At 41.3% G+C, this 14416-nt stretch overlaps 1 protein-coding gene across 4 annotated transcripts in view; it reads left to right on the top strand.

Moving 5' to 3' along the window:
* Positions 1-14416, top strand: part of plecb (plectin b) — a 120170-nt gene that overhangs the window by 86715 nt on the left and 19039 nt on the right. For all 4 annotated transcript variants that reach the window (XM_071527485.1, XM_071527483.1, XM_071527482.1 and 1 more), the window contains exons 7-23: positions 1651-1766; positions 2164-2270; positions 3028-3147; positions 4249-4344; positions 4473-4600; positions 6731-6824; positions 7383-7537; positions 9353-9674; positions 9840-9917; positions 10101-10262; positions 10381-10485; positions 11144-11239; positions 11358-11483; positions 11728-11880; positions 12031-12185; positions 12761-12887; positions 13261-13444. In XM_071527485.1, the coding sequence (XP_071383586.1) occupies positions 1651-1766; positions 2164-2270; positions 3028-3147; positions 4249-4344; positions 4473-4600; positions 6731-6824; positions 7383-7537; positions 9353-9674; positions 9840-9917; positions 10101-10262; positions 10381-10485; positions 11144-11239; positions 11358-11483; positions 11728-11880; positions 12031-12185; positions 12761-12887; positions 13261-13444 (2324 nt within the window). The remainder of the gene's footprint in view (positions 1-1650; positions 1767-2163; positions 2271-3027; positions 3148-4248; positions 4345-4472; positions 4601-6730; positions 6825-7382; positions 7538-9352; positions 9675-9839; positions 9918-10100; positions 10263-10380; positions 10486-11143; positions 11240-11357; positions 11484-11727; positions 11881-12030; positions 12186-12760; positions 12888-13260; positions 13445-14416) is intronic.

The raw sequence follows: 14416 nt of genomic DNA, 5'->3' as shown, positions 1-14416 counted from the left end.
GTGGTGGAGGTTTTCAATTTGCATTTGCGGAGCTGTGTTTGGATGTAGGTTTTCACAGAGAAAAGCTCAATCTGATGGTAGCAGCGACTTGGCTGTACCACTAGGAGGCTTTTTCATCTCAACCCTGCAGAAGGAGTTAGTCAGAGGATCCTAACTTGATGATGAAGACCTGAGACAAAGGATAGGATTCATATCCAGGCTGGATAGATTTAAATGCAACCATCAAGCCATAAAAAGAAGATTTATTAGAATGATTGAATGAATGAATGAAGCTGTGAGGCCAACTGCTACAGCATAAAATTTGCACTTGTCATTGGACGAGGAACTCTGCTGCTAGGCATCTATTTGTAGAGGACTTCCACCCCTGGCAGATACTAACATGCTCGGCGTAAGGAAGAAAAAGATGAAACAGAAGAAGGGGAGCCGCAGCTTTGTTGGCAGCATGTCAGGCTCCGTCAGCGATGTGGACGACCGGGTGGTGATGTTGTGTGACGATATCCCATCAGAGGGATCTTCCTGGGACTCAGGTCGGGGTTCACAAAGCCCAGGGGCCCGCTCCAGCAGTGATGAACTGGGCCATGGATGGAGCTCTCGCAGCTTCTATGGAAGAGAGCACCAGGGCATCAGCAGCTCCTCCAGGCCAGGGAAGCAGCTCTCGTTCCGGGAAGTTCGGCTTCTGCAGCCCTCTCCTGTTTCTGGAGGAAACTATGCTGGCCGTTCGACTCTGCACGTCAGAGAGCTGTATGAATCTGCTCCTGTTGTTGCTTTGTGTTGCTCTGCTTTGCTTCCTGAATGTCATAACCCACTATCTGTAGGGATATGCTGTCATGCATATTTCGTAGGGTGTGTAGATTTGGTGTTTTATGATGATTGAAGATGTACTGAAAAAAGTTTGAGGTTCTGTGATGCAGTCCTCGTCTCATCCTGTTCTGCTCTCTGACGCACCCAAGGTGTCAAGTCCAGTTGTCATCGACTGCAAATCCAGAAATGTGTCGGCCTTGGTTATTTGAGCTGCTCTATACATTACATTCCTGCTATAGCTGCTTTGACTTTTGCAAGAGGTAGTCAAACACCCAGAGGACACAGAGGGCAGGTGCACTTACAGATTTATTAGAAATGAGAAAGGTGGGGTCTCTAACTGCATCTAGCCATGGGCAGAGAGTCAGTAAAAGCACTATTTACCTGAAATGATGGCTAATAGCTTTGGTGTCATACCATGTAAGGATAAGGAAACTGTAAAGTGTTAGTAGGTGCATGTGTTGATGTCTGATGTTTAGACTTCCATCTTATTCCATACATAAGTTTTGATTTTGATTTCTGTGGTTCATAATGTTAGTTTAAAGTGAGGCAGGCTGAAAATACAAGGAACACAACACAATGTGTATATTTTATTAAAAAAAAAATACCACAGTGATGAAAGCTGATGCAACTGGCACAATGTAGTATATCATACACTAACTTTTGCATTGTAGATTTACAATCCCACCGTAAAACCAGCCAAAGCACGCACCCAATGACAATGTTCAAAGATTAAACTCATATGTTGGATTAGACGTGAGCATTTATGACCAATGTGGCCCTTTAAGATTAATTTCCTCCACCCACTGGGACCCTGTTGGTGATCGATTGCTCATGCTTGTGTTCCCCTAGGCCCAGACTCGTTGACATGGGTAAAGTGTACCGACAGACCAACCTGGAGAACCTGGAACAGGCCTTCAGTGTGGCTGAGAAAGACCTGGGGGTGACACGTCTGCTGGACCCTGAGGGTAAGACTGGCCTGATAATACGTTTCAATTGACCATCGAAACTCACACACTGGCCTTGTTTGTTAATATCAATAACGTTTTTTTTCGTTGATTCCTGAAAAAATTCTATTCAGCAATTTCTGGTGTGTTATTAGACAGTACTGTAATTAGTTTTAGATGAAAGGGAAATGTGGGCAACAAGTTTAACCAAGTCAAATCCACAATTGCCAAACTCAATTACTTCAATTAATCAATTTGTTTTTAGCACCCCATAACTATCTAGAGGATGATTGGGGGGTTTTGTGCTTGTGTGAGAGTGGTTGGAATTGTGGTATTATTCAGCTTTTTGCTACTTTGTTAACTTTTTCCAGATCATTTGTAATTTGTGATGTGACATGATTTCATCTTATCCTTCCAGATGTTGACGTTCCACACCCTGATGAGAAATCCATTATCACTTACGTATCATCCTTGTATGATGCCATGCCTCGTGTTCCTGATGCACACGATGGCATCACAGCTAATGTGAGTGGAATATGTTTCATCCCATGATACTTGGTTGGTGCACAGCCAAAACTGACCAGGCTTGTGACTGGGCGTATAAATGAGCTTTTGTGGACAGTGCTTTCCAATGCGGCCAGAGGTTCTAAGAGCAATAGAAGTCCTGTGATACCAAGTATGACAGGAAATTGGCAACCTGTGGTGTTTGTCTACACTGCATAGGCCAGAGGGAAAGGCTCAAGTGTGTGTTGTTATCACACATCGTCTGTTAACACAAGAACATGCAGAAGAATATACAGTCTCACTCATTAGACTAATGCTAATGCATCACCGGTCCAAACCTTAGACTAACCTTAACCATTACCCTAACCTGAACTTAGTCCTAATTATAATTCTAACCCTAAATCCAAGTCCTAATTTTAAACTAGCCCCACTTTTTCAGGATTTTTCTCCTTGGGAGGACATTTATCCCTGGGCAAGGCCTTTCTCTCAGTCTGCCAGTCTCTCTGTCTGCCAGTCTCTCTGTCTCTCTCTCTCTCCCTCTCATTGTCTTCCTCTCCCTCGCACTCTCTCTCACCTTCTCCCCTGCCAGTGCTCCCTTCATTCACCCCTCTCCTCTCTCTGCTTCTGTGTCCAATCACACAAGACCATGGTTGTTGGTGCTTAATTGAGTTTAGAGTGGTGTGTGAGTTATTGAACATGGAGACACGGGAGAAGAAGAGCCCTCCTGTCCGTTGTTGTTAAACTCCCGGCTATCTCATTTCTGCTGTGTTTGCTTCAGGAGCTGGAGCTGCGCTGGCAGGAGTACTACGAGCTGATAACTCTTCTGCTCCAGTGGATCCGCCACCATGTTGTCATCTTCGAGGAGAGGAAGTTCCCCGCCAGCTATGAGGAGATAGAGGTGAGAGGATATGCTGATATTATGACTGTGGGCTGAAAAGACTACCAGGGGTTTATCCTTGCGTGTGTGTGCACTAACGAGGGCAATAAAGTCACGAAAATCAGTGTTTCTCTCAATGCCCTCTAAGAGAAAACTGCTTTTCATTATGTTTTGTCATTAAAAGAAGAGCATGAGGACAGTATGCATGTCTCAATAGAAGTATTTAATCGTGAAAATGAAGATTCAGTGGCCATTGGTTGATAGATTAAAGAAAACAGTTACATAATGTCTGGTTCTGAGCAAATAGAAGGATTTGTGTTCACAGACATCTACTGTACTGTAGGTGGAGCAGTGCTGGTGCTGGGAAAATGCAGCCTAAAGGCAGATATTGTTAAACCTAATCCTCAACAGAATCTCCACTCTGCCACTCCCCACTGGAGCTACAGAACAAAAACATAGCGTGACTTCAGTTTTTTTCCAAAATCTCTTTGAAGTCAAATAATCATCAGCACTGTATTACCAAAAGCAGCAGTTTCTTGGGTGTGCTTCATTTTTTTAAACACTCTTTCAGATAAGTTAAGCCTGGTTAGAGATCAAGCACATCACATTTCGCTCCAGTAATAGAGACAATTCAGTTATTTGACTTGCTACTGTATATAGGTTCAACTCAGTTTGCATTGGTCATGTGAATGCATAGAAACAAGGTTTATTAAGTACTGTCGAGGATAACACCTTATGTAGGCCGTTTAAAAATAATGTAACATGATGTGTCAGCATAATGTAATCATCCTATTTAGGAAATTGGTCATTCAAGTTCTTTTAAGCACTTGTGGTGATGTTAGTTACATAACACTTCCCCAAGAAGCCACACAATGATGGTTTCATTTACAAGTAAATACAAGCTTTCATTGTGTGTATATTACATTCTACTGCTGATACTTTTCCAGACAAAAACAATATATTAAGACTAAATATATTAAGTTAGAAGTTTAAATGAATAAAGCTAGAAAATATAATTTCATAGAAAAAAAAATAGATATAAATTGTTATAAAGATAAACAAATTAAGTTAGGCAGTTGAGTCAGTTGAAATGCTCATGGTGTGTATTGTTTTTTTCTCTAGATCCTGTGGCGTCAGTTCTTGAAGTTCAAGGAGACAGAGCTGCCGGCGAAAGAGTCTGATAAGAACCGCTCCAAACACATCTACCAATCCTTTGAGGCAAGCTGATCCTAATTTTCTATTCTATTCTATTCTATTCTATTCTATTCTATTCTATTCTATTCTATTCTATTCTATTTTATTCTATTCTATTCTGACTTATGCATTGGACTCCCCCCTACCAACAGAGTGCAGTGCATGCTGGTCAGGTGAAGGTCCCTCCAGGCTACCACCCCATTGATGTAGAGAAGGAATGGGGTCGACTGCATGTAGCCATCCTAGAGAGAGAACGGCTGCTCAGGATAGAGTTTGAAAGGTGAGTGAAGTGGTGGAAGTAGTATACTTATATAATAATCTCATTGGTTGGGTTAAACCTTAATGGGTGGAGCCAAATAACCACTGTTTTTCTAAGTAACATTAGACTGGCAAGGGGTAAGAGAGGAGGAAGCTAATATTATAAAGCCTAGCGCTTTTGAAAAAAGCAATCTAGTCATACTAAGTTATCTAGGCTAGCTAGTTAGCCAAGCTGACCTTGTAGTTCAAGGAACGTCAGCTTGGCTAACTAGCTAGCCTAAATAAGTTAGTATGACCAGCCTTACTATCTAAGTAAGCTAGTTAGCTATCATGCTGACCTTCCGAGATCATGAATGGAATCGCCATTAATGAATGAAAAAAGCGGTCATTGCCAATTATATCTTTACTTATATTTTGACCAGAGTTCCTTCTTTGCCATTCAGGTTTGCCAGTTACCTAACTTGAGAAACTGTGGTTCTTTGGCTCTGCCCATCGAGGTTTAACAACTAGCCTACTCTGTGTTGTATGAATGAATGTCATGAATGAAGTCATTGCCAGATGGAGTTACGTCATGGTCTGTATGGCAGCATCCCTTAACTTCATTCACTTCAACACACATTGGTGCTACAGCCCACAGTGGCATTGTCCTTGTTTAGTTCTCACATGGATGTATTGCCAGCCTCTGGAGTAGTAACGGCACTGACACACCTACTCTATGTCCTAGATGTCTTAGTTAGTGGTTTTGACTGTGATTCATCAGAAATGTTCACGAGCTACATGGCTTCCTAGGTAGCTCTGAAGTAGATTTAGTCCTTCTCTTGAATAAAAGGGTCTTCAGAGTGTGAAAATCAGATGTCAAATTTTCAGATCCCACAGGGACAGTTTGATTGCAATCAATACAGATCAGTACATCTTACCATTTCCTTACTTTGGTTGATTTAGACTGTTGTCTAATGTGCGAAAATACAAGCAAATAAAAACATACTGCTAGCTTATAATGCATTGTAATTTTATTACTGCCATATGAAAGTTATGTTTCCATCGTGATTTGTTGTTGCAGATTTATTGCATCATTTCCCTTCTAAGTTATGAGATGCTATAACAAAGACTGTCTTTGTTCACAAATGGTTTGAAAATGAGAGACATGTTCTATCAAAATGTATTTTCCTAATTGGATCAGGTAGGAAGATATTATTAGATCTTTCATAAAGTAGGATGTTTGGACATTGTCAGTGTCCTGCGTATTTGGAGTGGTGGTGGTGTGTCATGCCTGGGAATGGGCTGGTCCATGTCACAAGGTTGTCTGCCAGTCTGAGAGCCTTGTTTATGGCTCTGAGATGTGGAATGGCTGAAAAGCAGAGTGGACGTCTTCCTCAGAAAGTGGAGACATTTGTCTCATTCTGCACCGCCACTTGGCAGAGAATACTCCTAAGATACAATGGGACTGTGAGAGGAGCAGGAATTGTATAGAAGAGTTAAGCCATGGCATTTGTGACTGACCCTCATAGATTAGAGTACTTGCTTCATCGCAGGCGGTCGTAAGTGTTTTGAGTGACTTGTGTTGTGAGCTTCAGCTTCTATTTGTCTTAATGCAGTGTGCGGTTGTGTACGGCAGATTTTGTGTCCTGGGAATGAAGCGGTGGGGGTTGGCAGTGCGGGACGGGGGAGTTCTGATTTTAGCTGGCATGTTCCCATCAGTATATATTTTGTGATTCAAATATATTGAACCTTATTACTGTTGCATGTTGTTACAATTTATAATCATACTGTTGAAATCCCTCTATAATATTAAACCATTGTATCCATATGCATCCAATCTTTTCTTCCCCCAAACAAAACAAGATCATCTAAATGTGCTCTACACCTACATATGTTCTGCTATTGTATACCTGATGGTGTGAACAGCTAATGATCCACAATCCACACTTGTACATCTGCTTTATATCTAATTATTCTGCAGTCAACGCTTTGCCCACTTTATATGCTGTTATCTGCACGGTTTTCTATTTCTCAGTATGCTCTACTGTGTGATTATTTATTGTGTTGATCTTTGATACCCTCTTTTTCTATTTATAGCCTATTCTTTGCTGTTGCAATGAACCAGTTTCCCCACAGGGAATATTAAAGTTTTATTTAATCTATTCTAATCCAGACTTGAGAGGCTCCAGAGGATCGTCAGTAAAGTCCAGATGGAGTCTGGGTTGTGTGAGGAGCAGCTCAACCAGCTGGAGACCCTGCTGCAGACAGTGAGTCCTGTACAGATTTAACACTGGAAGAGACTTGGGTCTGTGTTCACAAAGCTGCTAAGAAACAAAAAGATGATCACACATCATTTGTCAGGCCACATGATTTTTATGAATTTAGCTGTGACTTACGATCACAACAAGTTTTGAATTATCAGTCATTTAGTGGGATACTTTATTAAATAAAGGATTCTCAAAAATAAGTAAATCTGCTTGGTCAATAGGACAAGGAGGGAGTGACTCATAGCAGTCATATAGTCTAATTCCCATCCAAAAGCTGAGGCTTGTGGTCATACTTAAATTTACTCACTACTACTATCCTTCCAATCAGAAATTCTTATGAGGATCAGAACATGTTGTACCATCATGTATCTAGTCGAACTGCCAAAGAAATAACTACTGTATAGGCTTAGAAAAGTTAAAAATCCACAAATCTCCAAAATCCCTCAGGTGGAGAGTGATCTATAGTTATTTGTCAATCACTGTCACTACCTTCGCAATTTGGGTGGCAACTGAAGAGAAAATGAAAATGTATATCTTTATTTGTTGTCATCCCTTCAGGACATTCGTCTGCTGAATGCAGGGAAACCGGCTCAGCACACAGCAGAGGTGGAGAGGGACCTCGACAAGGCAGATGGCATGATCCGCCTGCTCTTCAATGATGTACAGCTACTGAAGGATGGGCGCCACCTGCAGGCTGAGCAGATGTACCGCAGGTGGGTGCTAGCTCTGTTACATTCAAGTCAACTTTAAACACCAAGCACCTTGTTTTACGAAGTAATTCACAAGGTTAAAAGAAAAAAAAATTAAAAGAACAATACACAAGTTAAACAGACAAAAAAGAATCAAGCACAATACAAAAACAAAACACATCAGTCACACTGAAAGGCCATAAAGTAAAAGTGGATCTTTGATCTTTAAAACCAGCAATGGTTTCTGCTAACTTAACACTTTTGGGAAGGTTCTTCGACAGTCTAGGACAGGCCTATTCAACTGGCGGCCCGCGGGCCAACTCCGGCCCGTCAATCAAGTCACACCGGCCCGCCAATCAGTTCTGTTTACAAATAAATAAAATGTAAAACCTTAAGAAGAAAAAAAATCACGTGAATAATGGACATTTTTGCCACAATAAATCCTTCAAACCAGCAGAGCGCTCCTGTGTAATGTAAACTAGAACCTGTTCTACATACTCCGGTACGGTGCAGTGTTGCCAGTTTGGCGACTTTGTCGCTAGACTTAGTGACTTTTCAGACCCCCTGGCGACTTTATTTCTCAAAAGCAACTAGCGACAAATCTGGCGACTTTTTCTGACCATGGGAAGCAATGTTAATGTGTTGAATCCCAAAGCATTTGGCAATAAATTGGTATGGCTGATGCCAGTTTTCTCTACTTGCTTGTCTAATCCAGAGAGGTCTGATGATCACAGCGCTTGAGAGCAGGGACTGTAGCATAGGGTCCACTTGTAATTGCTACCGGCGTACGCCGAAACTGGCCCGGGTGGGTGGAGTCAGCACTTATATTAAAACGGGCTACGCCGCAGCGTGCATAACAAGTGCAGCATTATATATTGAAATGCAAATGATCGTATGACATCATCAATGTCACTATCAACGCTGAAGAAAAGAAAAGTTGATCCCGAAAATCGTCAATTCAACAGCGACTGGACTGAGAAATATGTGTAAATAAAGAAAAAGAAAAAAATAAAGAAAATGAAATTAAGCACTAATTACTTTATTTTCTTTTTTTAATTTATGATTAGGCTACTTTTGCAATGTAGCGAAATAAAAGTTTAGAAAATGTGGTGGTGCGTTGTGTCAAGTGTACATACATAATGAAATTAAATGTCCGGCCCCCGGGCCCTTAGCTTTCTGACAATGTGGCCCCCTGAACAATATAGTTGAATAGCCCTGGTCTAGGGGCTACAATAGCAAAAGCACAATCAGCCTTTATGCTTACCCTAGAGAGGCCCTGATTATAAGACCTAAGGGACCTAAGGGTGTTGTAAAGTCACAAAAGTTCAAGAATGTGCTGAGGTGCAAGACCATGGAGAGCTTTATCAACAGCCAGCAAGATTTTGAAATCAGTTCTATAGGTGACATTATAAGGCAGTGAAGGGATGCTAGAAGAGGAGAAATATGAAGCCTTACTGCTGCATTTTGAATCAATTGCAGCCAAGAAAGGGTTTTATGGCTCATGCGAAAATATATTGAGTTACAGTAGTCTATTCTAGAAGAAATAAAATCTCTTTTAAACTGATTTTTTTTTTTTAAAAGAAAAAAACAAGGTTCCTGGCATGGGACCTTACATTTACTGACAAATTAGCAAGGTTATGTAAAATTAAGCTTGATTTACCAAATGTGACTAATTCAATCATTCAGGGACCTATAACTCCATTAGTATTTTTTTGAAACACCCAGCACACTGCAAGCATTTTCAAACAAAATGTACATATGCATGAACTGAACTGAAAATGAAAAGGGGCCTTTCAATCTGAGTAGAACAAACAACACTCACGTTCTTCATCCCCACAGGGTTTACCGCCTCCATGAGCGCCTGGTGAACCTGCGCAGCGATTACAACCTCCGCCTGAAGTCTGGTGTGACCACTACCCAGATTACCAAGACCCATACCACCCAGCAGTCTATCATGAAGGCGCGGCCCGAACTGGACGAAGTGACCATGCGCTACGCCCAAGACCTGCTGGCCTGGGTGGAGGAGAGCCAGCGTCGCATCGATGAAGCCGAGTGGGGCTCCGATCTGCCCTCTGTGGAGTCCCACCTGGGCAGCCACAGAGGCCTGCACCAGAGCGTGGAGGACTTCCGAACCAAGATCGAACGGGCCAAGGCTGACGAGGTAGGACCAAACCACTACTGGGTCCACCAAAAAGCATCTTAGAACTAGAGACCTCTTTGCTTTGATTCTTATTCTTTGATTTTTAATGGAATGAAGCTGATCTGAGTACTGCAATGCTTTTGAGTAACATTTTAATGTCTTTGCTGTTTCTTTGGTGTTCTTCAGAGCCAGCTATCTCCTGTCAGCAAAGGCACATACAGAGAATACCTGGGTAAACTGGACCTTCAGTATGCCAAACTACTGGTAAATATACAAATGATATATTGTATACCTTTTGATATCATTTTAGTATTATATTTACACTTTTGTATGACTTCAAACTCTCTGGAAACTAATATATTTGTGTGCTTATAAGCTTTAAATTGTAGTTGTCATTGTAGAGTGCTCATTTTTTATTAATTATTGTTATTTTTATTTTTCTCCCAGAACTCTTCCAAGTCCCGCTTGAGGAACTTGGATTCACTCCATGGCTTCGTCAGTGCTGCCACTAAGGAACTGATGTGGCTAAATGACAAAGAAGAAGAGGAGGTCAACTTTGACTGGAGTGACAGGAATACCAACATGACCGCTAAGAAAGACAACTATTCAGTGCGTCTCAGGACTAGAATAAGACTTCTGTGGTCTCACGATTCACTCCAATGAATGAATGAATGTACATGAATTTTATCTCAGGGTTATCATTAACTGTCGCATCTTGATTCTTCAGGGTCTCATGCGAGAACTGGAACTGAGGGAGAAGAAGGTCAATAATATCCAGGCCACAGGTGACAAACTTGTCAAGGAGGGACATCCTGGCAAGAAGACAATTGAGGTGAATACATTTGAAGAGTAAATATGCACATTCCTACAAAACTGGCTCTGAACATAAGAAGGAAGTGTCCACACACAGTAATACAGCTCCTATGTGCTTGATTCAACCTTTAAATGTTTAAAATAAAATAAAACCCACAGGAACAGGACTCTATTAATGCTGCCGTGTTCTTTAGTTTGAATGTCAAACTATCCCCTGGTGATATTCATGTGCAGTGTCAGTGTCTGTTTTAATGCTGCATTAGGGAAGATTTGTATGCAAAAATATGCCCGTCTTATCAGCCTAAATCACAAAGTGGGACTGTAAGCATACCGTCCGCCCTAATTGAAAAGACATAGGTTTGCTCTATTTACATAAATGAAATTCTGATGATGATGATACGAAACCTAAGAGCAAAATACAAAGTGTCTCCTAAACAGCAGTGAACAAGCATTCAATCTTTTGTCTCTCTTGTTCCTTTGGTATGAAGCATCACAGACAGGCCGTGTTGGTTACCATGAGCGTGATGGATGATTTTTATGTATTGAGGATCAAACTGTCTTCAATCAGTTACAGTACCTCTCGCTGCCATTTGGGGCCACCAACATGCAAAGTCGCTTAGTGTAGCTTTAACTTCTTATCTAACCCACAATCATGATGTCTTCCTTGTCTCTGCCAGGCCTTCACAGCCGCACTGCAGACTCAGTGGAGCTGGATCCTTCAGCTGTGCTGCTGCATTGAGGCTCATCTCAAAGAAAACACAGCCTACTACCAGGTATGCAACATTAACCTTAATGTAAAGAAAGTGGTTTTGATAACAATATCATGATATTCATACAAGCAAACCTGTACCTCTGTTTCTCTGTCCCTCATGTGATGTCTTTGCCTTGCAGTTCTTCGCTGATGTGAAAGAGGCTCAGGAGAAGATGAGGAAAATGCAGGAGAACATGAAAAAGAAGTACAGCTGCGATCGCTCCACCACAGCCACACGCCTGGAGGATCTGCTGCAGGATGCTGTGGTGGGTGATGACTGCCTACATTGTATATACCTGGATTTATGTGCTCATGATCAAATATACTGACACATGTTTGTGTCAGAATTAAGCAGTGTTATGTTATGTTATTACAAAAAAGTAGCAGTAGAAGAAGATGCTGTTGATTAAAAACTTAGACAATTGTCCTAGGACATTTTCCTAATGTGTACCATGAGGAAACCAGATTTCCTTAATTCCAATCTGGTTTGGTTTGATTTGTTTTCAACAGGAGGAAAAGGAACAGCTGAATGAATTCAAGACTGATGTGACCAGCCTAAACAAGAGAGCCAGATCCATCGTCCAGCTGAAACCACGCAACCCCACCACCTCTATCAAGGGCAAACTGCCCATTCAGGCTGTCTGTGACTTCAAGCAGATGGAGGTTAGAATGCTTATCAGTCTATAGAGGTCTATAATCATCCAAACCCAAGGAGTGGTCACAGTCTTGGCAGAGCCTCAGTTTATCACTCATGTAGCTATATAACTACCTGCTTATAATGAATATACCTCTCAATCCTGGATTCTGTTTCAGATCACTGTCCATAAAGGAGATGAGTGTGCGCTGCTCAACAACTCCCAGCCTTTCAAGTGGAAGGTCCTGAACCGCTCTGGCAACGAGGCGGTGGTGCCCTCTGTCTGCTTCCTCGTGCCTCCAGTCAACAAGGAGGCCATGGACAGTGTGTCCAGGTGAGAGTGCAGTAGAGTGAAATAACTAGCTATGTTCACATGCACAGAGTAACCCGCCTATTGGCGTAAAATCTTATTCAGATTAAGCTGTTTAGATGAACCTTTGAACTACTTTTTACTGTAATGAACCACAGACCACCACAGAAGATGCTGCAATAATATGTTTAATATCACAACTTTATTTCAGCCCCGCTGCTCGAACTGCATAGTTTCATATTAGCTTACCACATCTGAATGCATATTGGCTATTATCAAGAGCTGTTGTTGGCTCTAGTTCTTCTTCTTGCTCTTCAAAAAAACACATCGAGCTACACCAGTGGGAAGTTGGGAGGGGCAAGTAGCAACATCTTCGTTGCAACAAGACGAAACAGGGTTAATGGGAGAAGTGGACTTCATTTTGAGAAATAAAATGCTACATGTAGTAACCGGTTTAAAAAGGCTATTTTCTGTGTATGTAAACATAGCCACTGTTTTTTCAGCTTATCTAATCTCTGATAAATTGTAAATTAAATTGCTGAATTACTTTGTCTGTCTGACTTATTCTTCCTCTGTCTCTCTGTCCTCTCCTGCCCCAGTCTGGAAGCAGGTCATCAGCAGATGATGGTCATGTGGCAGAGGCTGCACATAGACATGAAGAGTCTGCTGTCCTGGCAGTACCTGATGAGGGACATCACACAGATACGCTCCTGGAACATCACCATGGTTGGTTTTAGCATTTCTCTGTAGAGAATGTTATTAAGAGCTATGATATATTTGGGTTGCACTGGGGTGTTGTTGACTATATTTTGTTAAATGTGTTTAGAAGCAAACATACAGTGCTTATAGAACATTGTTTCCCTTGAATGACCAAGAGCCAAGTGTAAATCTGCAGTTTTATTGTTAGATAGGGTCCTGAAGTCAGTTATTTTTAGAGTAGGCCATGCAAAGAAGAGTTTTATCACATTAGAGAGTCTTTGGAATCTTCCAAATCCAATTACCATAGGAGAATTTATTGCATGGAACAGTGTGCACCAAAGTTTATAAAATCAGCAAGGGAATGTTAAGCCCCGCACCAATTCCTTTCCCTCCTGTGTAGTTTAAGACAATGAAATCAGAGGAATACAGGCTGATGATGAGGAACCTGGAGCTCCACTACCAGGACTACATGCGTGACAGCCAGGATTCACAGCTCTTTGGCCCCGATGACCGCATGCAGATCGAGGGAGACTACACCAGCACAACCCAGCATTTTGACAACCTGCTCCGCTCCATGGAGAAAGGTGAGCTTCTTCAGAAAGATTTGTGTTGTATTAAGTCAGTAGAACTTGACAGAAGACAGCCGTCAATCTTTTCTCAACACAACAAATTAACCTTTGATTACTTGTGTTTTCTAGCAAGGGAATATAGTTGTATAGCAACTTTAGATAACTGTCAATTCACCTTTCAGGACGAATGATTGTAAAACTCAAAGGTGAGTGATGTAAAGCTAAGTGAAGCCAATAAAGCTACAGCTCACCAAACTAGTGTGTGGCCGTGCTTTTGAACCTTGGATGAGATGTTAAAAAATAAACATGTTTTTCATCACTCTGCCCATAGCAGCTGACAGAGTTCACATTGAATGTTATGCTTTTTATAGTTCATAGAGGTCTGAGTGACTGCATGTTTTTTTGGTTCCCAAAAGGGTTAACAGTTTTATATTGTAACATAGTGCTGAGTAGAACACACATTATGTGGGTTGTTCCGCTGTGTTATGCTTCTTGTCATGCACATAATAGTATCCATATCACTGAATAGTTTGGTTACTAAGGTAGATAATACTTGCTATGTATGCTTTGAATGTGCAGTATATCAACCTGTGTGTGTGTCTGTGACACAACATGTGAACCCAATGCATGTAAGATGACACTTAGAAGTGCACTTAAAAATATGTGATAGATGTTGCAATAGACTGCAGTGGTTTGAGAATGTATAGAATATTGATAAAGGACATGGAAATGACTTAGCCACACATCCACAATACCAAATCATAAACATGACATACCACAAAGCTCTTATCCAAGGTGTGTGTGCAATATTGTTCCATCTATTCTATTTCATAATTTCTACATGTCTACATTTAATAATTTCTACATTCTTGACACTTCAGTCCACTGGTTCATCAAGGTTCCATCTATCCCTCAGCCACATCATTAGGGTCAATATTTTTGTTATATTTTTTTGTTTATCTAATCCTGCTGTTCTAAACTGTAAAC

The sequence above is a fragment of the Centroberyx affinis genome, unplaced genomic scaffold, assembly GCF_046629955.1.
Source record: "Centroberyx affinis isolate AG114_WGS23_722 - 3 ecotype Tasmania unplaced genomic scaffold, CSIRO-AGI_Caff_v1 ptg001541l_1, whole genome shotgun sequence".
Classification (NCBI taxonomy): domain Eukaryota; kingdom Metazoa; phylum Chordata; class Actinopteri; order Beryciformes; family Berycidae; genus Centroberyx; species Centroberyx affinis.
This window is presented reverse-complemented; position numbering and strand designations above follow the sequence as displayed.